This window comes from Alligator mississippiensis, chromosome 1, assembly GCF_030867095.1.
Source record: "Alligator mississippiensis isolate rAllMis1 chromosome 1, rAllMis1, whole genome shotgun sequence".
Classification (NCBI taxonomy): Eukaryota; Metazoa; Chordata; order Crocodylia; family Alligatoridae; genus Alligator; species Alligator mississippiensis.
Genome location: NC_081824.1, coordinates 22896781 through 22914512, shown reverse-complemented (window position 1 = coordinate 22914512; position 17732 = coordinate 22896781). Strand labels below are relative to the sequence as shown.

Sequence of the window (17732 nt, the reverse complement as noted above, 5' to 3'; positions counted from 1 at the left end):
TCATTCCACATTGGGAACCTATGAGAGGGCCCAGGCTGGGCTAGAGCTGGCATTTGGCCAGCTTCTGGGTGGTGCTGCAAGCCAGGCCTCTGGGGGGCAAGGAGATGGAGATCAGATGAGAATTCTGGGAAGGAAGATTAAGACTGGCTGGGATCCCACATTGCAGAAGTAGGACTGCAGCAGTAGGCTAAGCAGTGAGACTATAAATGTGATGAGAAATCTGAGAAGTAGATTCTGTGACTGATTGGATAAAGAGAATGGGACTAGGATAAGTAGCAAGGACAGGAACAGGATAAGGATCATCTGGAGGGAAAGGAGCAGAAGAGGGCAAGTTTGGTGAGAGTAGGCATAAGAATCAGCATACTTCCCTGCATGTCTGTATTGTAAAGTAAATAATCCCAATATTTCCAATCTCTCTATATGAAAGTTTCTCAAGGCCTTTAGTCATTTTCATTACCCTTCCCTGAATCCTCTACAGTTCTTCAATAGCCTTTTAAAGATAAGGTGACAAGAATTGTACATAATATTCCAGATGAGGCCGTGCTATTTATTAATATTATTAAAATGATTAGTATTGTATAATTGCATATTGTAATGCGTTTTATCATTCCTTATGGATTCTAATATTTTCTTTGCCTTCTGAGCACAGCTGCATACTCAGAGCTGTCTACAATGACATCCAGGTTCCCCTTAATTCGGAATCCGTAGAGTGTAAGAGTAATTTAAAATTTTCCCTCCATGTACAGCTTATTTGCTTTATGTGTCAGCACCATTGTTCTATTTTGTTCAGGTGAAGCCAAATCCCTCAATATCAGCTCCTCAACAGGTTCTCCAATCTCTAATAGTTATAAATAGTTTATAGTTATAAACCCCTCTCCTTTTCATCATCTTTCAATCATGCATTGTAAACCCTGAAATATCTCCTGTCCAGCACAGTATTGATTACATTTTAGAGAAAGCTACTACTGCAGCCCTAAAACTATTTCTTCTACCTAGTAATGTAAATTTAGCTTCTAGAATACTTCTCCTTCATTTCCTAGAATATTGGTAGCTACTGGTTTTATAAAAATACTAATTGGATTCTAAAAAGAATATAAAACATACAGACTATTTTACTACTTTATTTTTTGTTGTATAAAATAGACAAAATAGTAGATATGGTCTTAATACATCATGAAAAATACATGCATCAGATTTTAAAATGTTACATAAACTTTAATAGTTTCTTATTTTCCCATTACCATTTTTCCTTATAAATATTCATCAAAAATCTCTCCATTGCTGAATATTCACAAAAGCATATCTAAATAAACCACCAAATGGTACAGGAGCATTAATATGTTAAAATTAAAGAAACAGTTAACTATCCATTTTAACAACCTAAAAATATTTCAACAATTCTCAGGCAAAGTAATCCGTAGTGTTCTAGTACAATTTTCTGTATTCTAGTACAACGTTGGTAAAATAATCTGCAAATTTATTTCAGATATGGATGAAGCTGTCTGGTCTTAGCTTTTCTTGAAAGCCCAATCCTGATAGGTCCGTTGCATGTTTTAAGAGGGTGAACTCGTACAATTTCATGTGGCAAATAATATCCTGAATATATATTTAAGAGAGAGAGAGAGAGAGAAGTATATAAACAACACAAGCAAAAAATGCATATCTAAATCACATTCCTCCAAGACACAGAAATCAACCATGGATATTTTACTGGATATTTAACAGTTAGATATTTTAGAAATGGAACTAGATCCACAAAAGGACTTAGAAGTCACAGTACTGAGAGCTAAGAGATTCTACCTACCAGAGTTTACAGACCTAAGGCAGGTGCATAAAGTCCCTATGCTATGCCAGAGGAAATTCAGACACTTAAGAATAATGAGCCAGAATGCAGAGAGGGGGACCACCTAAACTGGCAAGCAGGATACGCCAGAGAGAGGGGATTGTTTTAAACTCCACTCTTGTCAAGGATTTAGGTACCTAACTTTAGATTATGCAGAGATGCCTGACTCCACTTGGGATTAATAGCCATAATCCCTCTCTTGAAGTCAAAATACTAAATCCTTTCCCAAAAATATATGGGGATTCAGGATAGCACCCTCTTTTTGTCCAGTCTAGTGGTTAGAGTACTCACTGTATGTATTGGGTGTCTGTGTATATGTTCTGTACTCCATCAGCAGAGGGTGCTACCTGACCTGCATTATCTTCTGTTACTGTTTGCTGTTCTAATTAGTGTTAATGGTAGTTAGTTGTTAGTAATAAAAATGGTTCCCTTGTTCTTCCCTGCATGATCTCTCTGGGGCAAGAATCCCACAGATACACAATACTGGCAAAGAGGACAGGATCCGGGTGAGTAGGATGCTTCTATCAAGAGAACAAAGGGAAAAACTTTCAGTGATCCATGCTGCAAATAAACCAGGCCTGGGGCTCTTTTCCTCCCTTGAGGTGGCCTGTGCAGTTGCTCCTCAGCATGGCTACATTAGGCTACACTGAAGAATTTTATATTTCCAGTCCATCCATCTGGGACTCTTATGCTGACCAGCTATATTTCTATCTGGAAGCCAGTAAGATTATTGATGATAATCAGAAAAATGCAGTGTTACTGAGCATCTCTTGAAGACTTTTCAGATTATTTGCTCGCTTGTTTCCCCCATCTACCCCCATAACAAGTCCTACCATGAGATCCTTCAATTGCTTTTTAAAAAATCACTTTGCACCAACCTTGTCCAAAACCATTCACCAATTCCATTTCAACCAATGAAATCTGCTGCCAGGTAACAGAATTGCTGCGTACGTAACAGATTTGGGTTGACTGTCTGAGAACTTTAATTGTGGTCTGGAGTCTACCCCTACAACACAAACTTCTTGCAAGGCATAACTTAACAATTACCATGGCTCAAGAAAAAGCCCTTGCATATGAAGCTGCCTCACTCCATTCAAGGGAAATCTGAACATCATCAGCAAACCTGATGTCAGCTGAGATATACCAAGTGCATTCAAGGGAGAAATGTACAAGCAAGTAACTCTGTACACTGTTACATGTTGTAGTTCTGCAAAACTACTAATGAACCACCAGCTAAAAACTTGTTTGGATCAGCTCCATCCAGATATGGTGCTGAATACCAGCCATGGCAAGAAATCCAGTTCTCCAAGAAACAGGATGTTTCGCCTCTAAGCACCTGTGAACCAGATGAACTTGTGTATATCAGAAATTATATGACACTGGCTCTGCAACTCCAAGGGTAAATGCAGACATCCACTGTAGCCCAGTCATGTAAGATCCAGACTCCAAACTGAAAGACACTTTGCAGGCGCATTGATCAGATGTAGCATCAAGTCCCAGATGATGTGACCTGTGTAGTACCAGAAAGTGTTGCACTGCTACTGGAACCTGTTCTGATGAGTCTATCAGCTACTATTTTAGACCCATCAAGATTCCAGTGGCTGGAGCTACTCTAGAACAGCTAAAGGAGCCTATAGCAGTTACCACTGAAACATCTGTTACCCCTGAAGTGGGCCGCATAAGATAGGTCACTGTCTGACCCAAATACTTCTAGGACTATGTTACTTAGGGAAGATGGATATTGTGTATTGGGTATCTTTATGTATATGTTCTGTACTCCATCAGCAGAGGGCACTGCCCAAACTGCATTATCTTGTGTTGCTGTTTGCTGTTTAGATTAGTGTTAAGGGTAGTTAGTTGTTGTTAATAAGCATGGTTGCCTTGTTCTTCCCTGCATGATCTCTGCAGGACAACAGTCCCGTAGGTATACAATAGTACTCGCAAAGGCTATAAGGCAACTGCCTGAAGGGAGATGAACCCATATTTCCTACTTTCCAAGTGAATACTTTACACATGGGCTATATAGTATCTGGATGGGGTTTTCTCAGTCTAACTGTTTCACTTTCTATTAAGTTATGAAATATTCAATTTGGCAGGGAAAGAGGAGGAGAGTGAGCACAAACCTATAGACTAGTAGGTAGAGTATTCACCTGAAAGGTGTAAACCTGGCTTCCAAATAATATTTCATTAAATGCTGGAGTAGGGGCTGAGCAGAATTCTGTTTTATCTATTGGAAAAACAAAGTGCAGCTTAAAAGTAACTCTGAGTTAACCAACTAATCTGTAGAAGGGATGCAATTACCCCTTCTTGGCATATAAGTGCCCCATTATAGGACTAGGAAGGTGGCTGTGCTTCCTAGAGGGTGGTCCCAGTTGAAACAGAATTCTGCACCAAGTCTTCTCTCATGTGAGTGCCCCAAGAACTAAGCCATAGATGTCAGGAGCTGTACCTTTAAGAGGCTCTCACAAGAGCCAGGTGGAACAGAGTGTTGCCTTCTGCAGAGGCTCACATTATTTAATGCCGATCACTTAGAAATTTGACACTGATTCAGGTCAGACATCTTGGTCACCTATACACGTGCAGCGAGGCAGCTCCGACGCGCTGTAATTACAGCACGTTGGAGCACATTAATCAAGTCTGCTGGAGAGAGGTAATTACCATGGTCCAGCAGACTCCAGCATCACATGTATCAGCATCCCGTGCTGAAAAATGGCAGGGAACTTTAACTAAAGCTCGTTCAATGAGCTTTAGTTAAAATGCCCCTGCCAACATGTTTCAGCATGGGAACACTGATACATATGACAATCCAAATATTTTAATTAGAGCAGCTCTTGAAGCCACTCTAATTAAAGCGCCTCCCCACCACCGCTCCCAGAGCATGTGTATAAACTCCCCTTGGGACAGATGCTATTCCATTTGTTAGGCATATAAGTCCAAAAAAACTGGTAATACAAAAGATAGTTGTGTTCTCCACTTCCTATCTGCTGTTTTGTGACCCTTGTTAAGCGTCAGATGAATGTGTGTTACATAAGGAGATACATTAATATTTTTTTAGGGACTTGAGGATGAAATAGGATCACACATCGGGGTACCTAAGTCCAATTCCGCAGCCAATAGATAGCATATGGTCCCTTATTGCTGGGGGGAGGGGGAGTTTGAACATATGATACCAGGAATAACATTCAATAAGACAATACTCTGAGGGAAAGAGTATATTCCACATATAATATGAAACATATGAATATACCAAGAGTATAAAAAGAATGTGAAAACATAGCAGAGCTTATAAGTAAATTAAATGTATATACAAAAATTGGAAATGTAATTTGTAGAAAAAAGTACCTATTACTGAGTTAAAAGTTTGTCATCTCATCGGTTTCATTGAAAGGATGAGGACACTAGAAGAACAGATGAGACCCATGTAATAGTATCAGGCAATTCAGAGTCTAATTGTTGATTTTCAGGTTTTTATATATATTTGAAATTCTGTATTAGGTTGATTATTAATTATGTTTATGTCTGGCTGGAGAAGATATGAGAAGCACTACCTTTAATAAAAAGTCAGTTAGAGCAGATTATTTATTATATTGTACAGAGGTCTGTATTACACAATGCTAACCAGTTAGAGCTCATTGGTGCTGAGATTTTCTGAACACAGAAAACAAAGCAGCATATTGGGCAATAGGAAAGGGCAAGAAGCAGAAAACAAAGTAGCACTTCTAAAAGAATTATAGAACAAAAAGGACTCCACATGGGATAACAAGGGATGGCTGCATCTTTAAGACTGGTTTGGAAGTTGGAAGATCCGCCTTCAGCTCCTGGCTCTAACACAGACTTCCTGTATGATTCAAATTCACTTAATCTCTGTATGCATCAGTTCCCATTTTCTATGATGAAAAATATACTCCTACTTCTTGTCATTCTTTTATGTTTAGACTGCAATCTCTCTTTCCCTCTCTTTCCTGTATGTGTGTTTCCAAAGATGCTCTGAATTCAGTGGGGGCTCTGATGCTAATGAAGTACAATTATAATAAACTTAAATGAAGCAAAAGATACTCCACACCAATCACTGAAATAGGAATAGGAATAGGAATATAATCTTCACCATAAAGGTTGTGAGGTTGAAGGATGCCAGAACTAAAAACCTTTCTATTTTAATTATTAGAATGCAGCCCAAACTTACCCAGGCTTGAATTAAGCATTTGCAAGTGAAAAATAATACTGGACAAGAACAATAAGGTAGAGAAATTGAAAACAATTGCTAAGGTGGATAAAATGAAAACAAATTAAAATAAACATTAAAAAATACTAATATTGATATGTTATATAACTAGCAGAACAATTTTGTTCTTACCTCTTTGTTTCTGGAAATTGAAATTTTCTTCCTTGAACGAATGAGATGAAAAAGCAGGATTCCATGGGTGCACCTTTTTACAAGCTGAATCAAAATAATTTTAAAACAGAAATGTAAACAAAGCATTGGGTTGCTATGTATAGATATATAGATAATTAAAAGTAGCAGTTGGTGGTGTTTGTAAACTAGTGTGAGAAGTAAAAATACATTTAAATTACACAAATTCTGCTTCTCTAGCATAAGCAGTTCTGCTTATACACTATTCACTGCTTGTTACTCTTTTACTCAGCCTTTTCCAGAAAGACATATAGATAAAAATATTTTACTTCTGTTTCCTACTTTTCACTCCTTATTATACACAGAAAACTATACTAAAGGAATGCTATTAAGGCTGTAAAAGCAAACATTCAAAAGTTAGGAAATGCTTGAAGTAAGCCTGCCTGTGCAGCATTTTTTTAGCATATTTGTATATATGAATTATGATACAATCTTTAGTTATGTCATTGCATGCTATTGTCGCTACTCGGACTCTGTTTTATTCATTGCATCTGATGGACTGAGCTTAATTAATGAGAAGCTATTCAATATTTTGTTTTATTTTGAAGTGTGATGCATGGCAATAGGGTTTCACATAAGTACCCAAAGGTAGTGTTCACTTCTTTACCAGTCATCTAAGTGGGTGTTTTTTGGTCAGCTACAGAGAATTTTTAGGATTTATGTGTTTAAGGGAATTTTTTTCCTGGTCATGTAGCTGTGTGTTTGTGAATGACCGAGCAATTTTGTAGTTGCTCAGACTGAGCATGCACAATAGTGGCCATAGAGCCTCTTATGGATGCACAGCAGACTTAGACTCCCGAAAATTCCTAGCATCACACTCTGAATACAATGCCACTGGTCAGCCATTATTCATATCCTTCTCCTTGAGACTGCTCCTTTGACATATTCACTGTAAATGTATCAATTTCTACAGGAAATGAGGGAGGCTCTTAACAGAGTAGGTCCTCCTTGCTGTGTCCTGTAGAAAAATGAGTAGATAATCATATAATAAAACATTGTGTATTCGAGCCAGTCCAGAACTAAGTGTCACAGTGACTATTGTGGGTGTCTGACCTATGGAGGGAAATCCAGAACAATGAGCAGCACTGTAGGGACATGGCCAGGTGTCCACCCCTGGCATCTCCCCTAGTTACATCGCTGACCCTTAGTTATGTCGTTCTTACATAGTGCCTCAGAATGAAATCCAAATCAGTAGCTAGCAAAGAGGTAGCCAATAGGAAACACTAAGCACAGGGGGACCTCTGAAATGGCTCAGATTTTTCTTTGAAAATATAACTGAAAGACAGCTAGTAGAGCTGGTATCTACCATTGATATAATAGAGGAATCACTCAGAAATGGGAGACTTTGGCTCTATTCCCTCAGCCTACGGAGGCTCAAGCCTATATCTCTCAGAAGAGTGCCCCGTAGGCTACAGATTAGTATACTCAGCTGACAGGGGAAGTCTTTGTTTCTAGTCCCTATTCAAGGAACATTTTATCCAGTGACCATTTCACATAAAATACAGAAAGAGTCCTTATGGCAGAGACCAAAATGCAAGAATCCCACCTCCCTCTCAGCTGACTGCTCTAATCACCAGGCTGCAGATCCTTTCTTTTCGCCTCTCCAGTCCCCTTCAGTTCCCCTCCCTTTCTTTTCTGCAGTGTTACAAGTTCAACAGCAAAGATAGAGAACATTCCTGCCCAACCTACAGCTTAGTAATTAGGGGATTTCTTGGGAGGTGGGATATGTGAACTTTAACCCATGCAAGCCAAGGATGGATCTGAACATAGGACTCACCCTTTCTGAGCAAGTGCACTAGTCACAGGGTTACTAATTGAAAGACACCACCACTAGCTGTGTTTTAAAAGAAAGAAGCTCCACCTGCTTCTTTCAGGTAAGAAACCTGATATTATTGGTATATTTTATACATATATTCAGAATGCCTACTGAATTAAGATCCTCAGGAGACTTAGGCAGAAGAGCATTAGTCTCTGTGTTCTGATTGGGTTCAGGTGAGACAGGCCCATGGGCAGATGGAGGATTTTGAAAAAGGGAGGGCAGGTGGTGTGAAGAACCATCCTATAACACAATGCATATTTTTCTCCAATTAAAAAGAAACTAGAAGCTTTACTAATATGTTGGGGTCTATTCAGTCCAAGCAAAAACAAATATAACTGAGTCATTATGGGGCTAACTACCAGCTCTAGGGTAGGGCGGGCACCAGGTACCTGAGAGTACAGCTGTTATGCTCCAGCCTGGCCACAGACAGACCTGCTCCCTGCACTTACACACAGGCATACCTTAGACACTTCACCATGGCCTGAGCATACCCTTCCCCTGTCCTATGCATTGCCCCCACCACCGCAATGCACCTGGCTCCACCATCCTACATATCCTCAATGCTCAGCCCCACCCCAGTGCCTCAAGCCCTATCTTCTCCCACTATCCCTCTCAAGGCCCAGTGAGTCTTACCTGTCCCCTCACTGTCCCCATGAATCCACTGCACCCTGCACAGACTCATTCACATTGCACCCCCTAGCCCAGGAGAGGGCAAAATGCGGCCTGCCAGGCCATTCTATCTGGCCCACGGGGCCCCTAAAAAATTTAGAAAATTAGTCTTTATCTGCCCCTGGCTGCCTGTCACATGGCCCTCGATGGCTTTCCAAAACTCAGTAAGTAGCCCTCTGCCCAGAATAATTGCCCACCCCTGCCCTAGCCCCTCACCCTCTGAGCATTTAACGCTCACTGAAGCCCCTCACATAACCTGGGCCCCACACACGCACGATTCCTCTGGCTCCTGACTCTCCTTTCATGCCCTGTTTCACCCCTACAGGCCACACCACGCTGCTCAGCCCCAAACCTGATCTGCTCCTCACACCTTCTGCTTCCATAATGCCCAGCCTCTCACTCCAAACCCCTCTACCCCATAGGCCCCACTCGCCCCCAATGCCCATTAGAGCCCATGACCCCTCATGGCCCCTGGGAACCCTGTTGTCTCAAAACTCATCACAAACAGTTCCCTCATCCCTCAGAGCATCCGACCATGGGGCAGGTCAGGGAAGGGGTATAACTGCCCTCTGCACTGCTTCCCCACTCCGAACAGCATGTCTGTAGCTGGCCTCCGCTGCCCCCCACCCTCAACATACAGAAACAAACAGTTGAGGTCAGGAAAGGATTTGCTTCACCCACTCTCAACACCCCTGCCTGGAGAGACAAACCTCTCTCATCTATTTATACTCAAAGTTATGCTGCCCTGGTTATGCCTAAGGACCTACTCAAACCACAGTTTCACAATGTTTGTGGAAACTGTGAAAAACGGTGGTTTCTGCGAACACCATGGAAAACAACAGTTTCCATGATTTTGTGCAGAATCACTGGGAAAAAACTTACTAAAAATAAAATGCTTGCTCCCCAGTGGAAGCCAGCAGCTGCTGCAGCCCAGCCTCGCAGCCTGCAGCCCGCAGCCCACTGGGTGGGGGAGAAAGCTGTTGGCATGAACAGGAGCAGCCAAGATGGCAATCACCCCCTCCTCCCTCCACCACTAATAGGCAGAGAGGGCTGCCTTTCATGCAGACCCACCCCTCTTTGCCAGTCAGCAGTGAGGGGTGAGGCTGCATGAAGGGCAGCCTTTTTTACTGATCAGCAGCGAGGGGTCGGGCCACACAGAAGACTTCGCTCGGCCAGCAGCAGTGAAGGGCAGGGCCGCTTCAGTGACAAGGGGGACGTGAAATTCGCTCCAGGCACCACGAATGCTCACAATTTTTCCTTTGCTTTGGCACACTCTAAGTAGATCCCTAGTTATACCACTCTTTCAGCCTCCCGCTGCCTGTCATCAGATGCACTGAATAACCAAGGAAGGAGTCACTGCAATAACTTACCTCTTCACCGCACATTTACAACTCCCTCCTGCCTTTGCTGCACACCTCATTCTGCTTTTAGCCCTGCCTCTCCCTGTCTCTGATCTGTTGTGACTTCAAACCCCCTATGAACAAAGCCATCCAGTGCAGGTTATTAGCACAATTGTATTGGCTATGCTGGGAGATGAGCAGAGGAACATTACTGGGAGTGGATACCAGACAGAATAACTGTAGAAGAAAGGCTACCTTGATTAGAGGAAGGTGAAAGGTCATTAACACCTATGGAATAAAGAAATTAGCAGAAATCAAATAGATAAGAAGCCATGAAATCATTTGATTCCCTCAGGTCCACCAGAATAGAAATATAACTGCCCATAGCAGGCAGTTTACTCTAAACTTTCAGTGGAGCAGGAATCAAAGAGGGATATAGCTTCACGCCCAAGCCTCTCCCCCCCCCCCCCCCCCCCCCCCGCATGTCCCCCAATCCACTCCTGCACAGGCCCCAAACTACACGTAGTGGAAGCAAAAGACTTTTTGCTAGAAAGTTTTAGTTTTAAAGAGAAAGATAGTTATTTCAGGCAGCAGCCAAGTGGGGCCCAGTTCAATTCCACCTAATTCCTGCTTTAGGTGCCCTTCCTTTGTTGGATCAAGCTCAGTGCCATAATTCATGCAAATCAGATGTCCAAATTAAAGTTCCACAGGAAACTTTAATTCTCACACTTCCTAACTTTTGAGCACTTGACTTTGAAGCTTTAATAACATTCTTTGGTCTTATTTTTTTGTCTTGTGTATGGGTGCTGGTTTCTTCATTTTTACAAAAGCCAACTAAAGCAAAAACAAACAGCTTCCATTATACGGCATTATACTGCTATCCACCTACTTCATCAGGAGAGTCCACTGCAGAGATCCACTACAGAGACTTAAGCATTGAAACTAACTGGATGATAACTGTACTCAACTCTCATCATCTGTGTGGACTTGAGTAGGGGGCAAACTTTGCCAGTGGGTTTGATAAGTATTTGCTGAAACAGGAATGAAGAGCCTCCAGAATCCTTGCTACCATTCCAGGCTCCAGGGGGGCTCGTCCTCCCTCTACCGGACAAAGTACATTGTTCTGCCCTTTGCCCTCAAGTGTTATCCATTCTTCTGTGTTCTCTCCGGCCTGTGCTTGTCCCAGCCTTACTAACACAACAGCTCCTTGTTCCAGTCTCATCCCACTTGCTTGCCAGTCTAACACTTCACTCCTTTGGCTTTTTACCACAGACTCAGTCTTCTTGGCTAGGCACGCCTAGTCTGCTTCTTCAGGCTCAGTGCCCAAATCCTAATTTCTCTTGCAACTTCCCACCTCTCCCCTATCTACACTTAGACCCATTCTTCCTACCTAGCCCCTTACCCTCTCCTGGGTCATTTCAGTATTTCACTGCTGGCTCCCAGTATAATCCCTCTCTCCTTACCCACCATGCTGGCTCCCAGTACCAGACTCCCTACCTGGGATCCTTATCCCTTCTCAGTATCCCACAGATACTTGCACAGGTCCAGTAGGGCAAAGACAATTTATGGTACATGGGCTTTCCAGAATGGACAAAAAAAAAAATCTTCCTAAGCTAGGTTAATTTGATGCTATATGATAGGGAAAAAAGCTTCCTAAACCTTTTGTCCCTAGTAGCACCCCGATGAAGAGTACAAGTGTGGTGCCGTCAGGTATTTATTAATGTAATAGATAATATGTTTATAATAATTCCATATGCTTACCTTTGTCAGGTGTGTAAAGCAATTCTTCATCTGGCATATCTGAAGAACAAGATTCATGTTCTTCCTGCCCTCCATTTCTAGTTGGTTTTTCCTTCAGTGAACTTTGGTTTTGCTTATTTATATTTTCCTCTGCTATAATACCACAGATTGGAGAGGAAATGCATACTTTCTTTTGAGAAATGCTTTGAAAATTTTCTTCCATCTCCACAGAATTATTTAATTCAAAAGAATGTTCTTGTATGTTTGTTTCTACTTTGGATATATTATTTTCATTTTCTTTACTAATTTCATGAAATACACAAAGCTCTTCTAAGACTAAATCAAATTTGCTCTTCAGTTCAAATTCAGTTATATTTTTTCTTTTTGAATCTTCTACATCTTCCAAGCATCCATTGTTCTTTATAGAAAAATGTGTTTTTAATTTTTCTCCTGAAGCATGGCATATTTCAGATTCATCCTCTGAATGTGACAAAATTAAGCCAATTGCTGTATTTCCATTCATTTCAGTCTGTTTTTGATTTTTCTGAGTTATGTAATTTTGCTTTGCACTTATTTCTCCCTCCTCATTTAAATATTCAAGATTTTGTGTCATAGTCATTGGCTCTGAATTGAATGTGCCAAAATTACTGTCTGTCTGAATGTCTTCATATAGAGAAAAAGTTGTCATTTCCTCCCCCTGAGTTTTAGAGTATAAGCTGTTATCAGATACAGCAGAATTTGTTACAGCTGGGTATTGTACAATACTGTTAATTTCTTCATATTGAATTTTTGTATGATGACTCAGGGAAATCCTGCATTTACTCTCTCCAGATTTTTTCATTTTATCCTCACCCAGAAGAGAACCACTGTGGAATGCAGAGGTGTCACACTGTCTATCACCTGAAAAACCTATGTTTCCAAAATTGATACCACTAGCAGGGAAATTTACATATTTATATTCATTTTCTAAATAGTAGATATGGGGATCTATATCTTTTGGATATTCCGTTTTGTTTCTTTCACTGCCTTGTTGTAACAGAGAGCTACATGTTGCTACCATTGTTGGTGGCAATCCAGGGAGAAGAAGAGCATCATTTGATTTATCAGGGACACGATACATATTTGTTAAACTGGAGACTTTTCTGTCTTCAATACAAATTTCATTGTTAGAATTAACATGTTTTGTAAATTGAATCTGATCTAATTCCTCAGAATCAGTACTAAGAGGGATTTTTTCATATGTGTCAAAAATCAAAGAAATACATTTTTGAGTAGCAAGATTACAGGAATTTCTTGGCAATTCTCTACAATTGCAATAGTCTTTTTTGTCAATGCTTACTTTTGTAGCTGTTCTCAGAAATTTGGGGAAAAAATATCTAGCTTCATTTGTAAAGCTTATTCTGAGTACCCTGGTTTTGAATTTTTTATTTGCACTCAAAACAAAATGCAAAGTTTTCAATTTTTCTCTAATAAAATGGCTACTCTTGTATATTTGGATTTGTTTCTGTTTCTTCTTCTGTTTTAATGTAACCACTGGCTTATGCAGATTTGAACATTTCCTACTTAACTTCTCAATTTTCATTTGTGAAACAGAAGGTAAATAATTCAGTCTAAATTTTATTTTCGTCAGATCCTGTATTTTTTTGGTATTACACCAAAATGTTTTCCACAGGCAAAAGCTATCAAAATTGTCATCTGGCAATATCAGGCTCATATCTTTCCCTTCACTATTAAACATTGAAACAGGATTGTGTATTTCTATACCCTCATTGGTTAAAAGACAGTATTGTGTAACACATTTTCCTTTAGGTGATTTTCTTTGCTGTTTATGAAACAAAGTTTCTGTAGTTAGAACATAGGAATCCTCCTTTTTAGCTATAGTTCTAGAGAAATGCGTGTTGTGATGCAATTCATAAATTATGTTTTTCATTAATTTACAGTTTATATTTTCTTTGCGTATGCTTGGATAAGTTTTGTAAATTGGTTGAGATTGTGTGTTTTTGGTCCAACTATTATTCAAGGACATGTTAAATTGTATTTGTTTTCTGCAATATAAAGCATATTTCTCCACTTGTGTACATTTTTCTTCAATTGGATGTAAACCACTTATAATACCAAAAAAAGAAGCACAATTTGTTATTGTTGTCATATTTTTATATTCCAGCTTAGCTTGCAAATTAATCTGTGTATCACTATTGTTACTGTTATTACAAATACTTGGTATTACCTCTAAAATGATGTATTGTACTTTTGACTTTAAAATTTCATACAAAAGATTCCAGCTTATGATAATGTCAACCTCTTGATATTTGTGCACATCTTTATATGAAGGCCATGCTTTGAAACCTCTAAATAACATGTCATGAAAACAGATTTTTTGTTCTGACAATTTTTTTCCAGTCAATACATTGCAAGTGTCTCTTGAATACAGGAAATCCTGCCCAGGATTATAAGGGCAATTACCTTCAGTTGCAACATGTGTAGTTGAGTGTGGCTTAATGTCAATTATTTTTGTTGAAGAAAGTATTGATTCTACATGCATATTATAATTAGAATAGTCCATATCATAATTTATGTTTAAAATGTCTTTCCTTAATATTTCTGTTATCAATGGAATAGTTGTATTTTTTATATTAAATATCTCCACATTCTCACAACTGACTTTTCCCAATGTGCATTTCAAAATATTGATAGACTTGTAACATCTGTTGTTTTGAGATTTTCCAGAGCCAATGTACGTATGAATTCTTAGGTTGTCTGGTTCTTGCTCTTCACCACTATCTGAATTCTTAAGTTGTTTCCCCTCAAAATTGTTTTCAGCAAACATTAAATCACACTCAATATTATCACAGTTGTACCTGAAATTAGCCACATGCATTTTTTTCACATCCGCTGCTAAAGACCCAGGAACTTGGTTATTGATAGATTGATGATTACATTCATTACATTTTGAACGAACAGAAGAAGCATTCACAGCACTGTTATCATTTTGCAACTTTTCTTTCTCAGAGATGTTTTGGGAACAGCAAACCTTTTCATGTTGCATTACATATGTTTGATTTTTAATGTTTTTCTCTTGCATTTTCAAATTACTGGATAGAATTTTTTTATTTAATGTATTTGACACACTAGGAAATTTATGTATGTTCTCATTCACAAAAAATTTAGAATGAAGGATTTCCAAAGTTTGTCTACTCTGAAAACAGTTTAAGATAGGAAGTATAAATGATTTTCTTTTTCTTTTATCTAGTTGCTCATTATTTTCCTCTGTGGGCAGTTTTTTCAGACAATTGTTTCTGTCCTTATTCTCTGTTTCTTGGTATACAGAATTAATGCTACATAAAAATGGAACATCTAAAAACTGGTGTTCTTTCAACTTTTCATCAGTGTCAATTTTCTGACTTGATACCTGAAACAAGGTTGTGTTTAAAGATGAAACTGAAGCATTCCCTTTGAGTTCATTATCACTGTTCTTGTTATTATTTTTGTCTATATTTGTGCTCAGCTCTCCCTGGAATGACTTTATTTCATATAGACTTTTCCATTTTTTGTTAACATTCCATATGTTGTATAAGCTTGCGCTGGAAAGTTGTCCACATTCATTCAAAAAAGTGTCATCTTTTAAAATATTCTGGTCTGCATTCTCAGGATTCCATGACTTAGTGAACAGTTTATTTTCTAAGAGTCTGCATTTCAATTTGTCATTAATCCAAGGTTTAAAATATGTAAACTGACTTGTCCTACTTTTCTTTTCGGTATCACTGCTTTCCTTTTCTAATCTCCAAGCATGTTGACTTAAATTATATGATCCTTCTGATACATATATAGGTTCATTTGATGAGTATGTATGTTCACCCACACATAATGTTCTTTGCTCTAACTGATGTTGCTCCCATTTCTCTATCCTTTCCCTACTATTTTCTATCTTAATTCGCTTTGGATGAGGGTAGCCTTCGGTTTCATCTGATGACATGGATAGAAATGTCTGGCAGCATGTGGTTTCCATGTTCACAAAAGAAAATAGCTTGATAAGACAGTTCTGAAATTTAAAGAAATAAGCCAACATTAAAAGAAAAGCAATTTTTAAAATATTGAATACAAAAAAACATACAAAATGAAGTGACTAAGAAATATTTTCTACAAAGCTCCTGATCATTTTACTACCAGGCTACCATAAGGGAGATAAACAAACACTTCTGTATTTATATTGACTCTGTATCCATCACTCATATGAAATAAAGCTGATGAAAGATAGCATAATGGGCATTTACCGGCAAAATAAAGATCCAGAGCCATATGACTTTTTAGACAGAAGCAATCAACTCCTTACAAATCAGACACACTTGAGACCATAAAGGCCAGGTACAGACATTACACTTTTACTGGTATAAGTGACAGGAAACCAGTTCTTGCCCATGACAGAACAGAAGTTCAGCACACACAACCAGTCTATACTCATAACACAACAGCTGTTTGGCACACACAAACTGGTTGAAAAATGGTGGAACCCAGACTAAGATTTGCCTCCTTCCCGCCACCAAAGGGCAAATGTGCGTTCTGTTTGCTACCAATCTAAACTATACCGCTTACCAAAAACCGTGTAACTTAGGTCAATTCACATTCAGGCTTTTTGAATGTCTGTACCTAGCCAAAATGGAAGCATTTGGCTTCCAGTGAGTCAAGAGAATGGCAGCTTTAAAAATATAACCATATCAGTAATATTACCATATCAGTAAGAATAATCATAATTAATTATTACTTAATTATTATATTACCATGTTAGTAATAATAATTAATTCTTAATTAGCCATAATAATTAATAATATTACCATATTAGTAATGTATTTATCCACTGAATTTCGCCACAAACTAATCACGATGAATTTCAAACAAATAATACAATCCTGAGTTAGTCAGGATCAAGAGTGGAGGCCCTTTTAAGCTAGTCGACAAAACCCAGGCAATGCTCTCTTTATTACCTGGTGATTTGTTCAAAATTCATGCCAAATTCACGATTCATTGGGAAACTCAGAGAAACATTTCCAAAACCACCCTAAAGACTGTGAGTGACAGAAACATTACAATCTGATGATGAGGAAGACCTATTTACATCTTCCACAATATCTGCATGACAGATACATTAATGTACAGAATCAGTTTAACTGGATGCATCTTTCTGTAAAGACCACAAAGCATCTTTGTTTTAAACTAAATATTCCCAGTACATGGAGCACGTTTGGGCAAAATGAACTTTTCCTTTTTTTTTATTTAACAGGGGGAGAAGTCGTCATTTATTGCAGATAAAGTGCTATTGCTTTAAATGCTATACACAATTTAATTTCAGTAAGGTAAAGCAGGGTACGTCAGACTGGGTCTCCAGTATCTGGGGCATCTCAGGCTGTGTGCACATAGGGTTTGATCTTGGTTTGCCAATGGAAATACATCTGAAAGCACGCGTCAGGCAGTGTGCCAAGCACCGTGATTTAAGGACTGCAAAGTGGCAGTTCTGCTACTTTAATGGCTATAGGGAAACCTGACTAGGTGGGAAAAATGCTCTGAGAAGGTGGTATATTTATATTATGGGTTACAGGAGACAATCACCTCCTATCTCTGAGGCAGCGGTGGCCCCCAGTGAACTTTTCCTGCCTTTTTGTCTGTTCAGTGAGGTTGCTTTCCCCACTCTAACACGTCTTCTTTCACAGTAAAGCTGCCCACTCTGATCACCCCTCTCTGAGGTGTTTCCCCCTCAGTAAGGCTGCCTGCCCCCTCTCCCCTCTCTGAGGTAGATGTCTACCCTCTCCGTAAGGCTGCCTGCCCCTCTCTGAGGTGTTTCCCCCTCAGTAAAGCTGCCTGCCCCTCTCTCCCCTCTCTGAAGTAGATGTCTACCCTCTCCGTAAGGCTGCCTGCCCC

At 39.4% G+C, this 17732-nt stretch overlaps 1 protein-coding gene across 1 annotated transcript; it reads right to left on the bottom strand.

The window, feature by feature from the left end:
- Positions 1–1157: 1157 nt before the first annotated feature.
- Positions 1158–17586, bottom strand: RAD51AP2 (RAD51 associated protein 2). The gene is made up of 4 exons (XM_014601606.3): positions 17424–17586; positions 11844–15861; positions 6198–6281; positions 1158–1596 (listed from the first exon to the last, which is right to left on the bottom strand). Exons 2-4 carry the CDS (start codon positions 15826–15828, stop codon positions 1478–1480), a joined length of 4188 nt encoding a protein of 1395 aa, XP_014457092.3. The 5' UTR covers positions 15829–15861; positions 17424–17586; the 3' UTR covers positions 1158–1477.
- Between the last annotated feature and the right edge of the window lie 146 nt (positions 17587–17732).